Source organism: Cygnus atratus, chromosome 3 (assembly GCF_013377495.2).
Source record: "Cygnus atratus isolate AKBS03 ecotype Queensland, Australia chromosome 3, CAtr_DNAZoo_HiC_assembly, whole genome shotgun sequence".
NCBI lineage: Eukaryota > Metazoa > Chordata > Aves > Anseriformes > Anatidae > Cygnus > Cygnus atratus.
In genome coordinates, this window is record NC_066364.1 from 104,141,073 (window position 1) to 104,165,563 (window position 24,491).

The 24,491-nt window shown below is 39.6% G+C and overlaps 2 protein-coding genes across 3 annotated transcripts; one reads left to right on the top strand and one right to left on the bottom strand.

The window, feature by feature from the left end:
* Positions 1-10: 10 nt before the first annotated feature.
* SPDYA (speedy/RINGO cell cycle regulator family member A) lies at positions 11-17,872 on the bottom strand. 2 transcript variants are annotated; one of them, XM_035563640.2, is made up of 9 exons: positions 17,771-17,872; positions 14,088-14,120; positions 13,526-13,635; positions 5,701-5,948; positions 4,643-4,701; positions 4,272-4,357; positions 2,828-2,999; positions 1,422-1,716; positions 11-153 (listed from the first exon to the last, which is right to left on the bottom strand). In XM_035563640.2, the coding sequence occupies exons 2-9, from the start codon at positions 14,100-14,102 to the stop codon at positions 65-67; spliced, it is 1,074 nt and encodes a 357-aa protein (XP_035419533.2). In that variant the 5' UTR covers positions 14,103-14,120; positions 17,771-17,872; the 3' UTR covers positions 11-64. The 2 variants fall into 2 exon arrangements, 1 of the variants encoding a protein (XP_035419533.2); XR_007708142.1 differs by lacking the exons at positions 11-153; positions 2,828-2,999; positions 5,701-5,948; positions 17,771-17,872 and adding an exon at positions 14,463-14,725 and having other exon boundaries at positions 1,571-1,716.
* On the top strand, positions 17,782-23,568 carry EPCAM (epithelial cell adhesion molecule). Its single transcript, XM_035563620.2, has 9 exons — positions 17,782-18,281; positions 18,781-18,885; positions 19,538-19,778; positions 20,074-20,139; positions 21,111-21,174; positions 21,538-21,639; positions 21,800-21,994; positions 22,412-22,453; positions 23,071-23,568. The coding sequence occupies exons 1-9, from the start codon at positions 18,218-18,220 to the stop codon at positions 23,110-23,112; spliced, it is 921 nt and encodes a 306-aa protein (XP_035419513.1). The 5' UTR covers positions 17,782-18,217; the 3' UTR covers positions 23,113-23,568.
* The last annotated feature ends 923 nt before the right edge of the window (positions 23,569-24,491 follow it).

The following is a 24,491-nucleotide window of genomic DNA, read 5'->3' on the forward strand; positions in this document are numbered from 1 at the left end:
TATGGTACTACCATGCAACACAAATTTTTCTGCAAATCACAGTATCTGTCTCATTCAGTGTTTTTCATTCTTCATTGCTTGTAAACCAATCCATTGATTTGTCTTGGTTCAAGATGCTACCTCGTCTGCTTTTCCTGGACTGGCTCTGACAGTCTACCAGAAATCAAGAGAGAAAAAAAAAAAAGTAAGAAAATAGTAGATCAATATTTTCTCTTTGAAATGCAAGTGAAGCAGCTTCTGAGTTTACTAAGTACCAACCGGTGATTATCAGTTTCTCTAAGAATGATGTTTGCACAACTGTAAGGGAAACTGAAATACACTAAATCTGGTCTTTTGATAAGGCTGTACTCACTTCAAGAAAAAGATCAGTTGATGAAGTACTCAAATAGTTAAAATAGACACAGAGCTATAAATTAACTGTAACTCTGTGGTTAATTAACTGTAACCCTAACCAATATTAAATATGTATACCAAGAACACTGCACTTTATCTGCATAATTGAGGCCTTACACAGGAAATTTATATCTCAAGTGTATTCCACTCTTAACTGTAACTTAAATAATAAATATTTAACCTAACTGCTCTATGTAATAGAGGCTTCTCATACAAAGGCTCAGGAGACTAGTTTGAGTAGTTCAATATGCAAAGATTCTATTACATTAAACAATTTTCACAATAAACTGTTGTATTTTCTACACAACCTTCCCAACCTTAAAAGGATATCTTCCATCAATTGTCAAAGACAGAGATACACTTAAAAGAAAGTGTGAAGTGCTGATTTAATGTATGTACAAACTGATGACTGTAATTGAGGAGCCTGCCCTTTTTAAAAACACCACTTTCAACAAGAGCACTTAAAACTCACCTAACACACACTCCATTCATGTGACAGACACACCAGTATTTTCACTGTTTCTTCTTGCCAAATGCTTTTCAAATAGGATTATCAGTTTAATTTATAATGTGAAAATAGTAACAAATGCCTAAATAGACTAGAACACAAAATTAGCCAGAGTAGTAGATGAAAACACTTTGAACAGACTTAACATGTAATGCAGTTGGTACTTCCAGGAGGAGACAAGATGTGAAAGTGTCAATTAAATGTTTGGCTGAAGCAAGATGTTACTTGTGTCATAGAAAAGGAAAACAAGGAATATTTTGCAAAAATTAGTTCAGATATGGTAGTAGTTCTTAAACACACAGGTGGTTTTCCTGATACCAGTGTGCAAGGCTGTTAGTATAAAAGTTTACCCAAAATAAAGAAAGAAAATGGTAACTGCATTTGTAGTAGAGGTTTCTGCTAACACAGAGGTTGGGTCTTGTCACACCAAGAACATAGTAGTCCCTACAGTAGTCTAAACAGCAAATACTGTCTGAGTTACATAAGCTATTTGAAAATTATTTGCAGTATTAAACTATACCTTGGGCATAAGAAACAGGAGAGTCAACCAGCATTTTTTCAACTGGAAAGGTGTCCTTCATATCCTGGGCTGAATGTAATTCAGTCATCTCCAGCGTGCCAGTTGAAGAGGAGGAGGAAGATAATCCTAGTCGCACAAATCTTCCTTTCCTACCACAAAGCGAACAGTCCACAGGCGTATTACTAGGTCCTCGGGGCAGCTGTTCTTCGTCTTTGTTGTAGCTCCTCACAGCTCCACTGTGGTGCACAGAACGTTCTCGCTGCCATACATAATGTGTTGGAGCAATAGCCATTACCTATCAGAATAGCCATTATATCAGAAACCATAAAAATAACTGGCAAACATACAGCTGAAAACAAGGGATCCGATTCACGTATGTCAGAGAATTAAGACTAGAGAGTTGAAGTGGATATCATCTATTATTTATCTGCCTCAGTCTAACTAGAAAGTTCGCTACATTAAGCAACAATAAGTGAACTGGTTATGAATCAGATGTTGAAACGTAAGTTTTATAGCCTTGTATATTCATGTAAATCATCACAAATACCAGTTCATGCTTTGTTGGACTGAAGATGGTGTCTTACTATTAAACTAGGTGGATCTTCTGACTCACCATGTCACTAAACTAACAATTGCTAAAACTTGGGAGGGTATGCTGGGAAAAGCATTCTACACTTGCCTTGTTCCTTGTATTTTTCCCCATTAACATCTCATCCCATCCATAGAGATGGGATGCTTGAGTAAATAAGATTTTCTTTTCCACCAGATGTAGTAAACAGTACCTGTCAGGGCTCTTCCAGACAGACACATGCCATCTGGAAAGTGAGGAATGTCTTTTTTTCACCCAATATTTTTTGGAAAAAAAAAATGCAGGTTGTAACAGGGCATTAATAGAGAATGTTAAAAATGCATCCTTTCTTTTTTGAAATGCAATGAAAAACCATTACCCTACAAAGTCAATTGAAGTTATACTGTTAATTTTGAAGAGGAAAATTTCACCTGAGGTGCTAGGCTTTGGAAGGTTTTACTTTGTGTACAGTTTAAAATTTGTAAAGTAAAGACACAGACGAAAAGATTTCTACAGGGAATAAAGTGAAACAGATAATGGTAAATTTAAGTAAAAATATTTGCATAAAGCAGAAAGATTCTTCTCATTAAAAACTACATTTCACAGCAGCGTAACTTAAGATATTCTAATTTACCTTAAAAGCATAGTTTCAAAGACTGTATTCTGAAAGCAGAAGAAAAAAATTGATGGAGGGTAAATGGGCTGTTACATTTTAGCTGCATCTTTTCTTTCTCATGGTTTGCATACACTCTTTAAGGTAAAAATGTTTGTATAGAGCTATAGTGTTATCTGATATTAACTGTAGTTTCAGCATCTACAATATTAAAACCCTCCCTACCTCTTCACAGCAACGTCTGCTTACAATAGCCCTGTAGTCAATTCTACTCCATAGTTGATCTCTTAGCTTTAAGAAATCAGGAAAGAGCTTTCTCCATTTTTTTCCCAAAGCCCATGGGAAAATGTCATACTTGGATTCTTCATCATCTTCCTCCACTGTATTTGCCAGATACCTTCGAACATATATATGTTTGTGTCTGTAAGTGTTATTCAATCTTGAATCATTCTATCAGTGTGATTTCTAACAGTAAAAAATGTAATATTAAAGTAGTTCTGTATCTTAATGTCATGAGAAAGATTGCTAACAAGACAGTTCTCTCTCAGTGTTACAATATGTTCTTAACCAGAAAGTTCCACATATATTCTTCAGGTAAACATAAGCTATAACAACAAATATTTTACCCTAGAGCCTCCTAAATTAGTAGGTATGTAAGAACTAGCATATCCTGACAGCTTTCACCTGATACTGAATTCCTGTAAGTCATACCTGAAAAAATTTTTAGTTTTAGTCTCCTTCCCATTTTTCCTCACTTGCTCCTAATCTCAGTCTTCTCTCCAGTCCCACTCTAATGTGACCCTCTGACACTTTCTAATTCTCTGTTATCTTCTGGGCCTCTTTTTTTCTCCCTTCAGTGGAGTCAGACAACTTCCTCTTCCATGCTTTATGGATGCTATCTGGAATACCACATATGGTAGAAGGAACAGCCATCTTTCTCCTTGCACTAGTGTGCAATCAGAGGAGCTGCCAAGTGCTATTATAGAAAAAGATGACCTGAGCTCTGTAACACTATGAAAGAAAATAACTTAATCGCTGTAGGTATAGCATATATCCTTATATATGTATCCTATGATATAGAATTATATAGGCTTGGTAAAGACAGATTTATGACTGCACCTCCGTTTCAATGTATAGAAATTTTGTAAGTGTTCAAAAAAGAGGTTCTCTGAAATTACCTACCTATATTTTTACAGTTGACTCAAATCACCTTGACAGAAACTTAATTAAAAAAGTTACCCCAGAGTTGTGCATCATGATGAAACATTTCAGTAAAAAGGACTTAAAAGACGGCTAAGATATTAAACGAGGTCTTATAAGAGAAAGCATGAGCTTTACGTATGTGGCCACATATTATCCTGCATTTACTTCTTTTAATCTTAAAAAAGTTCACAGATTAACAGTTCTGTAAGCAGAAGTCCATGCTATGTATTGCAATACCCATGCGAACGTCCCCTCATTGCTACTCAGGTTGAACATCACGGAAACAACGTTGAATTTGCACTAATTATAATGTGTAGATTATGTTTCTTTGCTTCATATAGAACCCCAAACAACTACAAAGTGGTTATGAAGTCTCACTGTATATCAGAATCATTAGTGATGTAAACAAAGGAATAAACTAATGCAAAGTTTATGCTAATAAACCAGATAATTTAAGAGTACTTACAGAGCAACAAAGAAATTGATTCTGGTATGCTCATTTATTGTGAAGTTAGCCCTCTTGAAATAAACGAAAGTCATTGCCAAAAGATACTGTTTTAAAATGTAAAATATTACATTCATTATTAAGTATTAACATATTATTTCAATATAACATTTCTTAAAGTGCTTAGCATGTTTGTCTCACACAAAACTACTTTGTTCATTCTTATCAATGAGGAAAGCATAAATTGAGTTTCTTGAAGTTTCCATATGAACACATTAGAAAAAAAAATATGGTCTGTATTCTCATTATAGTATCAATATTCTCATTATAGTATCAAGTGATTAACAGTCAATTTTCACTGAATAAATGTTCTGTTAACTAAGAACATTTACCTTGTCTGTAATTTTACAACAACAGTCCATCCATAGGAAGTCCTGAATCACATCATCATCTGCAACAAAATTGTCATAGCATTTCAAACAATAACGTTTTTCTTAGAAAGTCAATGTAAACAAATAACATAAGTTCCTTTTATTAAACCAAACAAAAAGAAAGAAGCTGGACCCACCAGTAGAGAACAGAGAAACTGACAGGGGAAATGGATTAGGTATGAAAAAATAGAAGACAAACTAACAGAAAGGTAAGGTGGAAAAAAACTACTGACAGCATCTCACTCCATGACACCAAGTGAAGGTGAAAAAATCACCAGTATTTTTTCTATTCATGTAACCTTTTCCTGCATAAAAGGTTCCCTTGAGTAATGTACAGTTGTTTCTGATTAACCAGAGACTGTTGAGATCTCTGCACCTTGATTACCTGACAGCTTTTACAAGGCAATACTTGCTTGATTACTTGTGGTCAGTGTATGTCTCTGTGAACATGTACTTTAATGTTCAAGGTTTAAATAAAAAAAAAGAAAACAAATGTAATCTACTATGTCTCAATCTCTTCTAAATAAATGCAAAACTTTATATGAAAGAGATAGAAATGCAAAAGAGAGGCAGCAGTTCCTCAGATTTTCTTCTCATTCAGTTTCTCTCTCTAAAATGCTTATTCCTATAATAAATAACATGTTTATAGAACTGGTACACCAGCCTCTTTTAAGCCTTGCGTAAAACAAGGTGTATGTTGCTTTACATGCATTTGTTGAAAGCTAAGAGAAAATAGTAAGGTACGGGAAATTATTGTAGAAGGAGGTACCATACCATCTTGTTTTTGTTTTTCATTTTAAAGGATGCTTTTCATCACTTTAGTAGCCTTTTTCGTATTTTTTAACTTAAGCATTAAGTATTTATACACTAGAATATAACAACAAAATATGTTTAGACAAAGACATTAGCAACTATTTATAAAAAGCCCTCTCAAAATTATCATTGAGTTTAGAAAACATACTTACTTATGGTTTTCTACTGTTCAATCAAAACACTGATATCTATCATTATTAACCTACCAAACAATTTAAAGAAAGCTGTCATTTCCTGACGCTGAATAACTAGGCATGGTCCCTTTGGATGTATATATTTATGACTAAGAACCCTTTTTTCACAATTTTCTTGATGGTCTTTAGAAGCAGGCCGCTTCAATCTAACAAGTTTTTTTTGCTGATGTGATCTGGATGCACTCGATTTTACATGCACAGTGACAGTGGGAGGTGTCTGACACACCAGATTGTGTCTCATTTTGGTAAGTAAAAAGTTCCTGTTAAAAAAGAAGAAGAAGTTAGCTACAAAAAATAGTCAGTTTTAGCAGTATGTCTCTAGAATTGTTTTGTTCAAATGAAGCATTTTCAGCAGAGCTTTGTCTGTCAGGTGGTATAAAAATTAATTGTATCAGTACGCAGTCAGTTAGGCAGTTTAATTTAGTTCTGATTTGATGAAGCTCTTTTTCAGTGGAAGCAGACTTAATCGTTCATTTTTCATTCAAAATTTGAAAACACATCTCCTTTCCAGAAGAAGTTGCAGTTTGTCAGATCGTCACACATTTATCCAGGTCTACCAAGGAATCTCCATGCCTCCCCTCCTATTTGTGAAGGGGTATTTTTATAGGAATGTTAATAGAATCAATGTAACATTGCCATAATCAAACCATATAATATGAAAAATAAAATCTTGAAATGCCGAATTATTTTCATAACCTTTGGTTATAGCAGCTGGGTATAAAATTTAAATTAAGTAGGACATAACATAAAGGCATAACCAAGGAAACAAACCTGAGGTTTCTGTAAAAATCAAGAGGATACCAAATGGAGCATGAGGAAAGCTACGTTTTATACACGAGAAAGCAACTTTAATTCTTCAGAAGGTCCCTACGCAGAGTATAGGGAGACAGCCTCCCTAGATCTACAGCTCTTACTTAGTTGTGACACAGAGAGGGGGGAAAAAATAATAATAAATAAATAAATCTCACATTGGGTATGTAATTACCCAGTTTCGGTTCCCAGTAGGCGAGCCCGGAGGAGGCCGGCTGCCCGCGACAGCCCCGCCTCACACGGGCCGAGCCCCCTCACGAGGGCCGCCCCCCTCCTCTTCTCCCCTCAGCGCCGTCCCCCTCAGGCCGCGAGGTCGCGCCCTTGGCAGCCAATGGGAGCGCGGGAGGCTGCCGCCTCCGGCCCTACCTCTGCCGCCTGGGGGCGCTGGGCTGCAGCGCGCCGGCGGAGCCCGCCCGGCCGCGCCAGCCAATCAGGCAGGGGCGCGGCTGTTGCTAGGCAGGAGGGAGGGTAACTGCCGGCACAGGTGGGGAGGGATAAAACGAGGGAAGGGGGGCCACTGGGCCTGGTGTCTGTTAACAGGGAAGGTCCCATGGGTGATGTGCTGGTTGGAGGCCGTTCTGGGCACAGCGATCACAAGATGAGAGAGTTCTCCGTCCTTGGGGAAGCAGGGATGGTCAGAATCCCTGCTCAGGATAGAGCAACAAAGCTGGTGAAGGGCCTGGAACACAAGTCCTGTGAGGAGAGGCTGAGGGAACGGGGGTTGTTTAGCCTGGAGAAGAGGAGACAAGAGGAGACCTCATCACTCCCTACAACTACCTGAAAGGAGGTTGCAGCAAGGTCGTTGTCAGTCCCTTTTCTCAGGTGACAAGTGGTAGGATGTGGAAACCACATCTAGTTGCACCAGAGAAGGTTTAGATTGGATATCAAGAAGAATTTTTTCAGGGAAAGAGGGGTTAGGCATTGAAACAGACTGCCCAGCCAAGTGCCAGTCACCATCTCTGCATGGCGAGAGATGTGAGGATGTGGCATTTCAGGACATGGTTTAATGGTGGACTTGGTAGGTCAAGTCAATGGTTGGACTTAATGATCTAGAAGGCCTTTTCTAACACAGATGTTTCTATGTGTGTTCAGTCAGATTGAGTCAACCTGCATTAATTGTCCTTTATTCAAAAACAAACAAAAAATCCCTATCTTTTACACGCACATGCTCCTGTTTGTGCACAATGCTTTTCATCTAAGGAACTCCAAGCACTCAGTTACCAATCATTTGATAACTGTGGAAACCAAAGGAAGGATAAGTTACAGAAAAATCTATTTAACCACACAAACCATTGAAACTAGGAAGAAAGTTTTTTGTCATTTTTTGCAGTCTGCAAAACATAAAGCTGCAGTAATTGTAAAGTGTGTGCATTCTTAATCCTTACACCTTCAGATTTGCATTCCTCACAGTATCAGTAAAAAGGAGGTTACAAAGTAGATCTTTACCGGCTTCCCAGGGCTTGTCTGTTTTTTCCTACAGCTCTCTCCTTTCTAAAAATAATTTAGCTTTTTTTGATTTTTTTTTTTTGAGCCCTTGGTTCTGCAACAAAATATCACAAGATCTTTTATTTTCTTTTCACCCTCAAAGATCTGTTACAATCAAGTTCGAATTACTCAAGAGGTATAGTGATCCGCTCTCTGTAAACCTTTTTGTACTGTTCCTCACCTCCCAAGACCCAAGGTTCAGTTGCAATACATGCTAGCTGTGTTCAGACTAGCTTGCTTCAGACTGAGGAAACTGAAGTTGTGAGAAAAAGCAGGGAGAAAATTTGCAATTTTAAGTTTCTCTCCTTGCAAGATTTTAGAGACTAAGGTAGTATTGCTGAGATGGGGATTACTCAAGCATTCAACTTGAAACACCATGGAGAAACATCAACATGGAAGGGCATAAAGCCCAAAAGGAAAAATCAGGGAGTCTGAAACTGACAGCTCAGATCAGAAAATTTGTTCCAGGGGAGTCACAGAGGCTCACAAAACCCTTCTGGTTGCTAGCCTGGCTAGCAAAGGTCCTCTGGCTTCTCTTTGGAGGTGATGAGCATAATGTAGTAGTTAAACTCTGCATATCTTTTAGGTATGTTTACTAATAAACAATTGTTTTGTATTCCTGAGTTGTATATCTTACATTCAGGTCTCTACTGGGTATATGGTAAGAAGTTCTTGAACAGAGTGACAAGAAGGAAACAGAACTTTACCAGACTGTAAATCCTGTGCATGATGTAGAGGACCTAACTGGTTCTCAGCCTTTATTACTAATGTATTAATTATAGTTTTTATACATGTATTATTAACTACAGTTTTTGGAAGTTTGTTGAATCCAAGCATATCCGGGAGAATGTTGCTAGTTCTCTGATTTCCGAGTAACTCAGTGAACATCAGGGGGCACTATTTCACTACAAGCAACTTAGGGACAATATAGCATTGTCTTGTCTCCTGTGCTAGACTATATTGTATTTAATTCAGAACCCTTCCCATAGGAAGACGTTAGATCATTTGAGTTACTCTTCATCTTTATATGCTATTACAGTTTGAACTGTTTTATGTATATATATGATTAAAACCTGTTGGAATTCTTACAAAATCTTTTTTTTTTTTCAGGAAAAAAAAAAAAAAGATTTTTATAAATACTCTGGAACTGAATTATGAGAGATATATAGTTGTATAACTACCAAGTAGCTAGGTAGAAAAAGGCAAATAGCAGTTTACTTCTCTTAAATTTAAAAAAAAATGTTTTCAGTAAACCAGTTGTGAGACACATGGATTAAGAAAATGGATTAAGAAATATCACTGAAGTAATACTTGTAAGGCAGGGAAACAAATGCCTTTGACATGTGGTATCCTTTCTAGTGGACTTTCTAGTGGATGATCTTAGAGGTCTTTTCCACCCTAAATGATTCTGTGATTGTAATGAGGTTTTTGTTGTTGTTGTACCACTGGAAGAACTCCTGATATATCTTTACAAAGGAAGTCATGAAAAAGAAACATTGGTTTGTCTAAATATAGATCGTTGTTCAAATATAATGTGTATTTGTCCAATTATAGACTTTTTCTACTTATTGCAGAGTGTAAAATAAGAGGAAACAAAATAATAATTCTCTTCCCTTTAGAGAGAACTCCTGCCCTTGTCAGGGGGAACCCACTCTCTCAGTCAAATACGTTCTAGATGAAACACACAGGATGAGAACTCTATTCCTACAGACACAAATAAACTCAAGCATTCATCTAAAAATTAAATGCTGGACATACATTCTGTTAGAATATAGGGTGCAATAAGACAAAACAAGTTTCAGAAAATTTCAAAGGAACAGGTAAACCACCTGAATGCACATCTATTACCAGTAACCTGCTTCTTTTATTTGGAAAGGGAGAGTAAGAATTTAGATAATTTGTGTGAAACAAATCATTACAGCGTTGTGGTGCCTGAGCTAGGGCTACACTTAACAACCTGAATGTGGCTTACCTCTTTGGTACATAAACCAGTAACTAATGACAATAGAAATTATTCTTATAGCTAAGTCCTTGCTGTCAATAAATGCAACAGTAGGATGAAAACTAAAAATGATCTAGTGCGACTTAAGTATATGTCAGGGATGGATGGATGGATGGATGGATGGACGGACGGACGGACAGACATGGAGATTGACATCTGCTTTGTTTACTTGAAAAGAACTTCTAAGCATACAGCAGGATTTTCTAATATATAAATCCAAAACTACCTCTGGTTACTCTCAGGTGCTGAGAAAGTCAGAAACTATTAAAAAAAAAAAAAAAAAAAAAAAGGAAATACCGCAGTGAACAAGAAATGTACTGGCTAGACTAATACAACAGATGACAGAAGAATGTCAAGGCTGCCAGCAAACACAGTGCATGTCTAAACATGCTGCTTCTGCATACTGCAAATCAGCCAAATGCTCTGCAGCGGCAAATCTACATAAAGTACTGGGGACATAAATTTGAACTTGCTGTTCATTTCTACTGTAAATAGACTGATATATCCTGTATGACTCAAAGCAGAAAGTGGAAGCATTTATGTTTTTGGTGTTTTTTTTTAAGGATTGGCAGTTCTGTGCTGGTTGTAAGTAAAACCAAATAGTCTTACCTGAAGAGTTCCAATTACTTGCCAAAATAAATAGATAAGACTATGTTAGGTCTTCACCATCATGTCTCAATACGGCAAGTGAGGAGCTGATGTTGTATCTCTCAACATCATTAACTCTGAACTCTTTACTGCATATTTTATATCAAGGGGAAGGGACACGAAGTGTACAGTACCCCTTAAAGAATTTTTTTTTTAACTTTCCGATGCCACCCACAACATTTTAACTTTTAAAAGTAACTTGAAGTTGCATCCTGCACATTAGTGAGCATTTAATAAGCATGGATATTCATTATCCCATTGTGCCCATGCAGTTTCTTCATACTGTATTGTGCAAAGAGCACTAATAAAACAGACTCCTGTACCACCATGACCCAGAGCCATTTCTTTCAGCTGCAAATTATCTAAGGAAATAAAAAGTATAAAAAGTTTGGTGCTTTCAAAATGATGTCCTATTATTTTTTTTCCTGAAGGTAAATTCATCATTTCTTAAATTCATAGCTGTTTGTGTGGATGAAGAATAGGTGGGAGCCTTCAAACTCTAGCTAGCCAGTTTTTGATTCTGTAATTGGACAAAATCTGTAAATTGCATCGTCTTTCTGACCTTGTTTTCCAATTACAAAGTTTAGATTTACCTCTTAGTTTACTGGTTGCATAATTCAGATCACAAACTCTTCCAAACACAGGGTATCTATTTATTCTGGTTTTACACCATGGAACACAATTGAACCTTTTTTCATGACTATAGCCTCTATAATATGAAACAATATTAGTAATTAAGATGGTGTAATTTCTCTATTGTCAAGAGCCTTATTTTGATGGCAGGGCATTCACAGACTCATCCCATTAAAGGATTAATCAACAATAACGTAGCTATAATTTCTGAAATAAGGGAAAATTATTTTTATATGCAAATATTTTGGCTCCTATCCCCCCATGCTGTTAAGAAAGGAACAGCCTCAAGTTCAGTAGCAGGAAGGCAGAACTTTACAGACTAAAACCAGATTAATTAAATTGTAGGCTGAAGAGTCTGGATGGTTTTTTTTTTCACCCCAATCCAATGGTTCAGACTCCAAACGGTTAAATTAGAACTGCCACAGTTTGTTAAACATTGAATGGCCCTCCCTAGAAGCAATGGGTTCTATAATTACTCCACAGCAGGTCAAAAAGCTTTCTTGTTTCTCAGAGATCAGTAATCGCAAATTGTAAAAGTTTTCTCACCCAGAGGTTGAAGCAATAAAATGACTAGTACAAGGGCTGTAAATTAAAGTGCAAACTGAAACAGATGAACTTTGGTAATAGCTAGCTAACTGGAAAAAAAAATAAAGATAAACTCATGAAATAGGAAAGTATTTACAACACAAAAGCAATGTATTTCAGTAAGGAAAAAAAAAAAAAAAACATACTGTCAGCTATGGAACACCTCGCTCCTTTTAACCCTACTCTTTGGTGCCCATCGTGTTATGCTAAATGGTGTTTGTGGGCTTAGCTGCTTCTGCTCAGCTCTTCCGTGTATTTATTCGACTTTGCCTTGGGTATGACTACAAATACAAGCTGCAATGAGGTAAGACTGGGTGGGGATTTATAGCGTGTGAGCTGCTCCATAGAAACTGCCTGTGTGAATGCTGTGGCCCTGTTTTTGTGTTTTTTTTTTTTTTTTTTTTTTTTTTTAAGGAATAAATGTCTTCTGCTTACTGCCATGTACAACACTGACCATAGGCTGTTACCATGGATTAGCTGATATATGGTAAATCTACACCCAAGCTTGCCTTGTAGTGACCTGTACACACAGACAAGTCTGACATAAGGAAATTTAATGGCAGACACCTCCAAGTACTTAACGTACCTTCCAATACCACCATACTGGACAGCTATCTGTCCGTACAACCATCTGTTTTGGTTCTTAGAACAGCACTGAGATGTTGTGACACAATAAAACACGTTAAAATCTATTTAGGAATCTCAAACAGTTTTTAACAAATTTAACTTTTGACAAAGTTCCATCTGTAACGGCTAAAAGGGAAAAAAAAATCTTATATTCCAGAACTGAAACTATTTTAGTTTAAATGGAGCTCCTCTGACTACAGCTTGTGATGTCATGTTTTCCATTAAGCCCTTTCCAAACTATACGAAAGCAGTGAGTATACTAAGGGATTGGACACAGTATGAGATTACTGTGCTTGACTCTCTGCTACAAAGTAGGCTGGATGAAGACTTACTCATTTTTTTACCTCTAGTGCTACACATTTTAAGCAGCTTTGAATGCTGACAATAGATGCTGTAAAAATGCTGTAGGTATAAGAGCCATGAAGACATATTTCCTTGGCAGTAAAGAGAGGGATGATGATGAGCCTGTTAGTGACCCCACCCACTGGGGTTAAGACTAAGCCCTAGTAGAAAGGTGAGGATGCCATGATGTATCAGACAGGTTGGTTTCTATAATCCTCAACGATACAAATAGAACACACATTAATTGCATGAGCATCTCTCTCCAGTGGCTACACCCTGTCTACTTTTACAAACCTCTGAACCAACAGTTGTATGCCTCAGATACTCTTACTTTCAGCCCAAGCTTGATGGAGAACCAAGGTGCAGGTTTCTGAAGCTGAGGACAGGTTTATGAGTGTTGCCACTGCCTGTGCGCTGATTTTCATCTCCGGTATGCATGAAAATTTCAGCAAAATAAACAGGTACATTTATAAACTGTGTTACTACTCAAAGGAAAAATGTCATGATTTAGAAACAGGTCAAAAATACACAAAATGTAAGCTATCTTTTTACAGTGTACAGTAGTTAAGACAGTCGTGCAGAAAAGACACGATTGCTCATTTATTTTCTTACTGGGTCTTTATTTGACCAGCTACATGTGGCCAAAACATTTCAGTTCTGTATTACTCTCAATGTTCTCATTATTCACATAAACATAATACTTACCTGCTATGTTGTTGTGGTTTAACCCAGTCAGCAGTCAAACACCACACAGCCGTTCGCTCACCCTCTCCCCTCCCTCTCTGGGATGGGGGAGAGAAACGGGAAAGTGAAGCCTGTGAGTTGAGATAAAGACAGCTTATTAAGACAGGAAAATAATAATAATAATAATATTGATAATAGTACTACTAATAATAATGTGTACGAAACAAGTGATGCACAATGCAATTGCTCACCACCCGTTGACCGATGCCCAGCCTATCCCCAAGCAGCCGGCCCCCCACCCCGGCTAGCCACCCCTATATATTGTTCAGCATGACGTCAGATGGTATGGAATACCCCTTTGGCCACTTTGGGTCAGCTGTCCTGGGTCTGTCCCCTCCCAGCTCCTGCTGCACCCCCAGCCTGCCCACTGGCAGGACAGAGCGAGAAGCTGAAAAGTCCTTGGCTTGGTGTAAGCACTGCTCTGCAACAACTGAAACATCAGCGTGTTATCAACGCTCTTCTCATCCTAATCCAAAACATAGCACCCTGCCAGCTACTAGGAGTAAAATTAACTCTGTCCTACCTGAAACCAGGACATATGTAGTGTTTTTCAGTCCTGCAGGAAATAAAAATGGCAATGTTATTACAGTTCTTTGAGCAGCAGCATACACTGGTTTGTGAAGGTCTGGAATCTTCAGAAACACATCATGGACAAGATATTATATATTATTTCTCAGTATTGTCTTCTTTCTATGGTACTTTCAAGGGTCCTTCCTACGGTCCATTCTATGTAGAGAGTATAGTCAGAAAAAAAAAAAAAAAAAAGAAAAAGATTGAACACATTCTAAAAGTGTTCTAACAGAAAGTTCCTTAGTTTATATATAACATAATTGTCTGTAACTTAGACAATGTGTATAAGTCTACCATCAAAAAAACAACCAAACAAAAAAACACAAACCTGTTTTCATTTCTGAGCACAAGACTGTTTCTGCTTGTTTCTAACTTCATCAGTCTCAACCAGTTGAAAGTCATCATGAATTTTCAAAAAGCATTAATTTTGTGGGAAAACACTAGTAGCACTGTTTTGCACTTTGGCATAATACTTGGCCTATTTTTAGGGACATCCTCAGAAGAGCACACCCCAAACCAACGATGTTTGGAGCCTCCGAAAAATCTCAGTTAGAGCTGGATTGCCAAATACTCCAATGAAACCAACCATCTTCTCCCTACTCATCTCTCCGATCTGCTGACCACAATACATGTCACAGCCCCACTTTGCATCATTTCCTGATAGTTCAGGAGTGACTCATAGATTCTTGCAACTTTCCCTGAAAGCAGATTTTATCCCTTTTCTGTGCCTGTGGAGTGTCACAAGACCACTCACCCAAGTTCTAGAGAACACCTGCAAATTACGTTGTAAAGACCCAGGCCAGATCCCATTACCACACTAATTCTTACTGGCTTCTGAAAGAGCTGAATTTATCTCCTCGGACCTGATCCACAGTTTGCTGAGTCAACAGAAAGTCTCCCACCAGCACCCACAGTTCTTCAAGTAATACTTAAGTGAACTGAACTAACTTTATTCTCCAAACAGATCTGGAGCAGATATGAACTGGAGAGCAAAAGTTGTAAAACACAGATCACCCAGGTTTCTCAAATATGAGTCTACATATCCCCTAAAGCCTAGTGATCAAAACAATTTTATATATATGTAAGAACCAGAAATGTGTTTGTAGCATTTAAATTATAATTGGTCTGAGCTGTAATTATGCTTTCATAACTGTAAACCACATCTATCCTACACTGTACTGCCTAATTGGCATTCAGCTATTTGCTAAGAGGAGATATGTCCAACAGTTGATAAAATTCTCCTGTTTGTAACCAGTAAGCAAGATCTTACCTTGAGAGCTGTACACTGGGGAAAGTCAGTTTAGAATAGCCATTGAACAAAATCATGCATTTCCCCAAAAAAAGCCTTTTGTATAACTACAAAATGTTCAAAAAACGTTACTCCTCTCTAAGCCCCAGACACTGAGTTGTCTCTGTAATTAAGCTATTTCAATACCTGGATTGTTTTATCTCTTTAACCATATGCCTGCTCCACTGGCTTAGATTCTGCAGAGAAGCTTCCCTCAAAATAACCTGGAAAGACGGTAAAATTAATGCAACTGAGAACGGTCCTTCACTCCCATTGCTTTGCTGGGTAATGACATTGTGTAGAGTAACTATCTCAATTTCCAAAATACTAAGCAACGTCCATATGTATAAACAAGAATTTATTTCGATTTGGAAAGCTGGAGAAATTGAAGATAATGAGACCTGCATTGGTTCCTGCAAATTGGAGCCCAATCAAATGCAACATGGTGCACCTATCTTTCCACTAGTTATGGTTTGGCTTTCTAATGCTGATAGTTCAGGGAACACGTAATGTGTCACACTACAAGGCCAAAACACACTGTGATGGGCTTCTTCAGACCACACAAATATCATAAGTCCATTCAACTTTTAGACACTGAAGGTTATGGCTGTTTTTTGTATACTGACAACAAAGACTTGTCCAGTATTTGGAGGTGGTGGAAGAAGCAGCTTTACTTTCAGTAGTAGCCACTATGAGGTTTCAAGACTGCAGACTAAGGCTTGGATTATTAATACTAGGCACAGAGGTTTACCTATACCAAACAAGGGCCAGGAGAACAAGAAGGATTAGCATGAGCTCACTCTGTCCTGTTTCTATAAAGTTACAATATTAAAACAAAACAAAAGGCAAAAGTCTGTCATGAAGTGTACTGTTCCCTGTTTTTAAGGTCTATGTAGTTTAGCTTGGCAATTTGACATGACAGGGTAACTCCTCATCTTGAAAAAAACAATACATTTACACACAAAATGAGCTTTACAATAAGACAGGCATTTCTGAGCCTATTGATCCTGCCCATCTTTCTGCAGAATGCCATCATCTGACAGCAACAATGTGAAAAGTCCATGAGGGACTTTAAAGTCTTTCCAAGTTTTCACTTCACTAAGATGATGTTGTTAATTTGAGTCATTGAAAACTGTACCAGAAGAGTATTAATAAGCCACTCAAAACTGCACGAAGAATTAAAAAAAATCTGGACAAGTCTCATTCAGACTGTACTGGGAGCAGACCTAGAGAACAGTCATTTAACTTAGACCCATCAGAGAGAGCTCCTCGGTTTCAGCAGGCCATTGTGGACTATAGTAAATATGAAAACAGAGATGCAACACAAACACAGCTCACACAGAGACAAAATGGCACAGACCGCTAACCTGTGCTTACTTTCAGAATATGCAAAGGTTTTAAACAGTTTCATTAACTGAGGTTTGCATGTAAAAGGAGTGGCAACATGTTTGTATTGTACAGTGAATATAAACACTGGTAAGAGGAAGTTTCAACTGTCTTTGGAATACCGATTTCTCATAAATGCAGAATGTCGTTGTTTTTCTCCTTTACTAAAATAACTTAGTTTTCAGGACACTAACGTATCTTTCAGAAAGATTTTTTTAAACTGAATTAATAAATTCAGAAAAGATTCAGAAAAAAGTGTACCACACCTTCTTTTTGTCTTACATTTTGGCATCACTTTTCCACTTTGGAAAGTAATTCTAAAACGAGCAGCAAGCTTTCCTACCTTTTGTCTTCAGTAATGTTGCCAGGGCTTTTGCACTACCTACAATTTCATATGTTCCTGGTAAGGACTAACTGCTCAGGGACATGGCACTGAAGACTTTGTTTTCTCAACAAGGAAAGTGCAGATACTCCTGTGCCAGAGCGATTCCCTTCAGAGCAATCTTAAAGGGGAGTAACCAAACATATACTTCACTATAGTGTTTTAGGAGGAAAAAAATGCAGAAAGATCCTCGAAAAAGTGTGTTCTGTATAGACAGGTGTCTGGTTTGTTTTTTCCTAAGCTAACTCCGGGATTATCAGGATTTCTGTTAAGCGCTTGTAGGAAAGAGTTCAAAAGGCACCGGTGGATCTGAGCAGAATTAATCATTAAACGTCGCTATCTATCACTGTTCCTCAGCCCGACGGAGGTGGTCTGCGGGAGCAGGGGGTGGCAGCGCGACCACCCAGCGGGCACAAAACACCTCGGGGGGGGGAAACAAAAGGGCGAGGCAGGGCCGGGAAGCCCCGGGCCGGCGGCGGGGCTGGCTTTGCTTCCCGGCCCACCTGCCGTGCGAAGCGCGCACACACACACACACACACACACACACACGCCTGCCCGGGACTTCTCCCCGGTGACTAACAGTTTCTCCTCGTCGGCGGGGGCGGCTGCCTGGTGCCGACACCCCCTCCTCCCCCCGACGGCCCGGGGCAGCGCCGTTTCGTCCCTTCTCCTGCACGACGGGACGGGCCACACCTCGGGGCGCTCCGCTTGCCCGCCCCCGAGCGGTCCGGAAGAGGCTATATTTGGGCCGGGGCAGAGAAAGGGAGGGCGATGAGCTCGGGCTCGCCCTGCTCCATCCAGTTTCGCCCAGGTGCGGGGGGAGGGGGCGGTTTAACAACGCCTGGCTGCCGCCCTCTGCGCGTCTCAGGTGTAACCGGAGCCAGGAGGGTGCGGCGCGGCCATCCCCTGCCGAACCTGTCGGGCGGCTCACATCGCTCTCCGCCGCGCACACAGCGCTCGCTCTCTCCCCAGTCCGCTCCTCCGAGGCTTTCCCCGGCCTTTCCGCGCCCCACCGCCGGCTGAAGCCATGGAGCCGCTCCGCGGGGCTGCGCTCCTGCTGCTGCTCTGTGCCGCTGCCTGCGCCCAGAACGGTGAGTGCCCGCACCGCACCCCTCGGCCCGCCCCGCGCTTTCCCCGCTTCCCCAAACGGGGCTCTCGACCCCCGCGGGCGACCCCGTTCGGTCTCCGCGGAGCCGTCCCACGAGCCGGGGTGGTGGGCGCCCCGCTCCGCCCGGCCCCTGGCAGCGCCACAAAATGGCGCCCCCGCCGAGGCGGGGGGTGCCCGCGGGCGGGAAGGTGCCCGGCCGTCGCGTCCCTCTCCCCCGACGGCTCTCGCCCCGTCCGCGGGACGGCCACGGTTGGGGGTGCCCAGCTTCAAAAAAGGGCTGGCAGCCAGTCCTGGTGCTTCGAGAGGAAAGTTCTAGCCCTTCGCTGGGGCTGTCGGGGTTGTTGAGGGTGTCTGGCGCCCCGGGCCCGACCGCCCCCGCCTGGTGAGGGGCGGCTGTGGCTCCCCTCCTCGCCCGCGGGGTCAGCCGCCGCCCCGCCTCGCCTTCGGGAGCATCCGCGCTCATGGCCGTGTATCTCTTCCAGATTGTGTTTGTGAGAAGAATAAGCGTGTCACCGACTGCGTGTTGGCTAACGGCGTCTGCCAATGCAGCTCCATCGGCTCCGGTGTCACCGTGACCTGTGATACTCGTGAGTACAGCCCGTTTGTCCTCTGCGGGTTTTAACCTAGGAGTTCTCACTACTATGGGGGTGCTAAATAAAAGTGCCAGCTACGGTTTAAGGGGGTATGTGGACATGCGCAATGAGCTCCTGGCAAATTATGATAGCAAGGGAAGGAAAGAAAGATTCTTCCTGGTCTTCTAGGTCAACTGGCAATGAACAATGAGCATGTCTGATTCCTGCTGCGTAACTTGTGTGGATGTGTGTATGACTCCAATTCCCTGATTTCTGTTATTATCTGATGTTTGCCTAACGGAAAGGATTTCTCACATGTTAATTTTTTGCTTCCTTCTAAGCATATATTGTAACTCTTCCTATGAATCTAGGGGTGAAAGAGCCTTTTCTCAAAGCCTTACCTCTTGGTTTGAGGTAGCCTGTAAATCTTCCTCTGGGCGGAAGAAACCAAAACTGCCTGGACTTATGCATTTGGCTTCAGAAGCTGATATACTCCAAACTGTATTGATTTTATTCATTACCTACATCTTGCATATCTGATCTTCCTTGTAATGGCTTCAAATACAGTTGCTTCTAAAGTAACCATGTGCATTTATGCTTTTATGGAGTTTTGTTTAGTGCATGCGTGGTCTGAACTTGTAAAATGTGACTTTCTGGTTATTTTTAGTGACATCAAAATGCTTGTTGATGAAAGCAGAAGTAAAAAGCACAAAATCAGGTCGTCGGGAAAAACCAAAAGATGCGTTTGAAGATACTGATGGTCTTTATGATCCTGAGTGTGAAAACAATGGTGTTTTCAAGGCAAAGCAGTGCAATGGAACCACCTGTTGGTGTGTGAATACAGCTGGTGTTAGAAGAACTGACAAACATGACACAGACTTGAAGTGCAATAAATTAGTCAGAACAACGTAAGTCTTTTCAGCAGGGTGTGCTGTGACCTAAAAGCCTTCCTGTATAAGGTTCTGCCTTACAGAGGATTTCACTGTGTGAGTGATACACTGGGACTGAATGAATATGGAGCAATAAGTACTTGTTTACTGCCTTTTCTTCCTTTGGGATCAGTGAGATTTGTGGGGAGAGGGGAGGATATATATTTTTTCCTCTCACTGCTTCACCCACCTCCACCCCCAAAAGGGGATGGGATTAGATTCTTGGTGTACACTGTTTATATGCACGTGTTTTTAAGAATATTCATTACTTCAGGTGGATCATCATTGAAATGAAACATGCTGAAAGAGAAACTCCTATAAACCCTGAGTCTCTGAAGAAGTAAGTGACCTAATGTACTTCTAAACAACTAAGTGTTTAAAAGCATTGACAAATGTGTGAACTCATTTCTTTATAAGACTTCTTGTAAGTGACCTATAGGTCCTTCATAAAGCTTGCTTTAATTTTATTGGAAATTAACAGTTTATGTGGAAATGAATCACATTTCCACTTAAAATTGATTCTGCCTTTTAATCAAGTCAAGATAGTAAAGAAGATAATCAGGTGAAACTGCTCAAAAATTAAACTGACAAAGAGGGGAGGGACTTCAGAAAAGTAGGAGACAAAACATCAGGCTAGCTATATTTCTTGGCTTAAATAAAATTCTACCTCTTGTCAAACGTAATATAACAAGGAAAATGTGCTTGTAGCTGTGAGGGTTTTTTGCTTATTGCTGGAACAGAAGTTTCTACTGTATTTGTGAAATCTTAAAACTATATAAAGTCTTTTGATCTTCACCAGTGCAGTAATTGTTTGTTTTGCAGTAAGTGCAACTTCACTGTTGGGAATTAACAGAGCTCTAGTACCTCTTAATGAGTATGCTGGGCCTGGCTGGGGTGGAGTTAATTTTCTTCGTATCAGCCAATATAGTGCTGTGTTAGACTGGTCACCAAAACAGTGTTGATAAGAATCTTTTATAGTGTAAAGGTCTCCTCTGTCTCTCCCTCTGCTGCCTCAGTGAGTAGGTTAGGGATGGGCAGGAGGTTGGGAGGGGAAACATCCAAGACAGCTGACCTGAATTGACCAACGAGATCCCAGATCATATAACATAATGCTCAGCAATAAATCAGGTTTGGAGAGGGTGGTTCCAAAGTAGCTATTGCTTGGAGACTGGCTGGCATAGCTGTCAGCCTAGGGTCAATCTCCCACAAACAGACTGTGTGTGTGTGTGTGGGGAAATTGTACTACTTATCTGTAAAGTGATGTATAAAATAGTACTGCTTTTAATAGTTACGGTTCTAATATCCTTGTAGATTCTTCAAAGAAACAATTTCCAGACGTTATATGCTGAATGGGCGCTATATAGCCAATGTTGTGGTAAGAGGCACATAATTTTTAGTGAATTAATCACAAAATAAAACTTCAGTGACTTTGAAGTTCTTGTTGCATGTACTGAAGTACAGATCTTAATGGAGGTTCGCAAAATAGTGTCGCTTATTGAATGCTAGCAAATGACTGTATCTGAATTTAAAAATTGCATGTTTGTCTTCCTAGTCTATATATGAATTTACTTTGCTCCATCAAAAATGCGGAATATGAATTGTTCTTTAAAAACTTTGCTTGAGAAGTACCATAAACTTGGTTGAGAATGTTATCTCACAAGTCAGATTGTATTTTGCTGTGTAGTTAGTAGTTGGGTCTAAATTAGCCCCTTTAATTCTATACTGTCTTCTTCCCCAGTATGAAAACCCTTACATTACTATTGATCTGAAGCAAAATTCCTCAGAGAAATCTGCTGGAGAAGTGGATATAGCTGATGTGGCCTACTACTTTGAAAAAGATGTAAGTGTCATGGGTAGAGTCTTCCAAAGACTAAATATGTATTGTATTGCGTTTGATAGTCTTAGAATATTCTGGCAAAAGCAAGTTAAACTATTGTGATGCATAGAAGAATGCCTATTACAAGGTGAACTAGCAAGTCTCTTTTGCTATCTGTCCATAGGTAAAAGGTGATTCCATCTTTCTTAACGACAGACTGAATGTCAGTATTGACAATGAAGTGGTACATCTTGAGAAGACAGTGGTCTACTATGTTGATGAAATAGCACCAGAGTTTTCCATGAAGTCTCTGACTCCTGGCGTCATTGCTGTCATTGTAATAGTAATAGTAGCAATAGTTGCTGGAATTGTTGTTCTGGTAAGTTCTAACAAAGCTGCCAGGCAGAGTGGGTAACAGTGTAATTTGGGGAATAATATACTAAGGTAATTGGACTCTGACAAAGTCTACAGCTGTAAACTAGCTGTTTGTGGGTTTTCTTTGAGACTCAGGAGTAGAGAGGAATTAATGGACGGACTGTCACTGGTTTGGGTTGTGACAGAAGGGTGTTGCATGGAAAACAAAGTATTAGGAAAACACATTTAGGTGGAGGAAGTACCTGTCTTGCCTCCTGGTTTAAGGTAGTCAAGAGTGGCAGACAGCCTGTTAAATCTGGAAGGATGGGGAATGGGCAGTTTCAAGATCAGAGTGCCAACCAGATAAAGCTAAATGTAAATCAAGACTTAAATCGAACTTAACAATTAATCTGTCCTTCCCTTGCTCCTTCTTTCCTTACAGGTCCTCACAAGAAGGAAGAAAGGGAAGTACGTGAAAGCAGAGGTAATTTTTGTTGATGATATATAGGGGAAGTGGGGGGAGGTTGGTTAGAACCTAAACTTAGAAGTTTCTGCTGTAGGTTAACAGCTTGCTTTGGGTGCTTCAGATATGTTGGAGGGTGGGGGGGAGTGAAATTCTGTAACTAGTTTTGATCTCTGTATAGTTCACCGTGTTGGCTCTGCATGTTAGTTTCAAAGGCAACTGGCAATCTGATGCCTTTCCCAGGATTTGGGAAGGGGGAGATACTGGAGGCAAGTACTGTTTTTACATTTCTATAGCAAGGGCTGTGCAATCCACAGGAAGCACTGATAGTCTTGTTTTATTATGAAGATGTGGAGAAGATGTGGAGATCTTCAGGGGTCTTCAGCTTCTTCAACTGCAAGGGCCTTGGGGTTCCTATTGATGTGCTACTTTCCAATGGAATTGTGCGAAGGTGTATGGTGTTTCAGCCCTAGGTACAGAGTATTTGTAGAGGAATCCAAATGTTGTAGCTGAATAGTCCAGTTGACAACTACCCCTTGCTAATGAAAATCTGGAATAAAGTTATTGATTTCTGGGTTCTCCTGTTAAGAAGTAGCACAAATGTTGATGTTCCTCAACCTATTTCCTCCTCCCCCCAGGTAAAGGAAATGAATGAAATGCATAGAGGACTGAATGCGTAACTAAATCAGCTGAATACCAAGTAAGATTCAACGAAGAAAACAAACAGTGGAGGCATGGATCTTAAGAGTTAATATTCCTTGGATGGGGAGGCAATTGTGCTTGCTTAATGATTGTTAAAACAAAGCCTAGACTGACAACCATGCTACTACTTTTACTATTTGTTGAGAGTTAAATCTTAAACATCCGATTTTATTCAAGTCAAAGTTAACTACTACTCCCTGATTTTTGTAATGAAATGAGCTGTCAACTGCTGCTACTGGGCTTTTGGAGCATAAACTTTTAATGGTTGTTTTAACCTTGTGGGAGTTTTTTTTGAAGACTTTTTTTTGTAGCCATGTCATGAATATTTGGCTCATGTATAAGTAACTGAACATGGCTTTGTTTTTATGGCTATTTGTACATATTTGAACTTACTGTAAGTTTTTTATGACAAACTAATAAAACCTTGAAACAGGCTTCTAATTATTCCATGTTGAAATGATTTGGTAAACTATCATGCTTCTAAATTCAGTAGTGTAATGCTTAAAGCAAGCAATCTTAGAATAGGTGAAAATATTTTTAGAAGCCCAAATAACAGCTATCTAATCTCTTGATAGCCTGATTCTTTTTCCTTAAAGTAAATTCTATGCTTTATTTTCCACTACTAATGTGCAACAGGAGTAAAATGATAATGTGGATTGATTGTATTAAAAAATAAACATGCTCTGAACATAGTAATTTCAGGAACATGTAGACTGCTCTTTCAAGTGGTATGTATGTATTTATAATAAAACAAGCCTTTAATTGGGTAGATTTTGGAGTGGGTAGTGTTGGCATCTGATCTCAGAGCTGGAAAAGAGCTAGAGCTCTTACACCGTTCACAGACTGTTTCTGCTTTTATTACTGTTTTCTGTCATGGAGTCTGACCAGACTTTAAAATGCAATGTACTTCCCCAAGCTTAGCATAAAATAGTTTGCTTTGGCAGTCAATAATCCTATGTAATGTATACTAGCTAGCATGTAAATAGATGGTCCATCCAGCATCTTATTTATAAAGGAAATGCTGTAACTCCTGTTGCCAAAGAAATAATGAGATACAAGATAAGGAATGGAATGACAAATCTGTTTATTAATGCAATGTTTTTGTTCCCCCTCCCTAAAACAGGAAAAGTAGGCTAAACTACATACTGTGTTCATAAAATTAAATGTGGAACATAGCCTATGAGAGAGCTTGTGTATGTCCGCAACTTACAACAAGGAAGTTGACCATAATTATGTCACAGGTCACCAGTATACCTTCTGCTTTCAGACAACATGGTAGCTATCATATGCTTGTGTTAGTTACTGTGTTAGATGTTGAAAATATAGGCTTGTTACTGGTGGTGATCACTTCTAGGCT

Coding starts and splice junctions, on each gene's coding strand:
- EPCAM (XM_035563620.2), top strand. CDS start 18,218: ATGGAGCCGCTCCGCGGGGCTGCGCTCCTGCTGCTGCTCTGTGCCGCT. Junction 18,886..19,537: donor CACCGTGACCTGTGATACTC/GTGAGTACAGCC, acceptor GGTTATTTTTAG/TGACATCAAAATGCTTGTTG. Junction 21,175..21,537: donor GCTATATAGCCAATGTTGTG/GTAAGAGGCACA, acceptor CTTCTTCCCCAG/TATGAAAACCCTTACATTAC.
- SPDYA (XM_035563640.2), bottom strand. Junction 4,702..5,700: donor AGCTTTCTTTAAATTGTTTG/GTAGGTTAATAA, acceptor ATTTTGTTGCAG/ATGATGATGTGATTCAGGAC. Junction 4,358..4,642: donor GTTGTAAAATTACAGACAAG/GTAAATGTTCTT, acceptor ATTTTAAAACAG/TATCTTTTGGCAATGACTTT.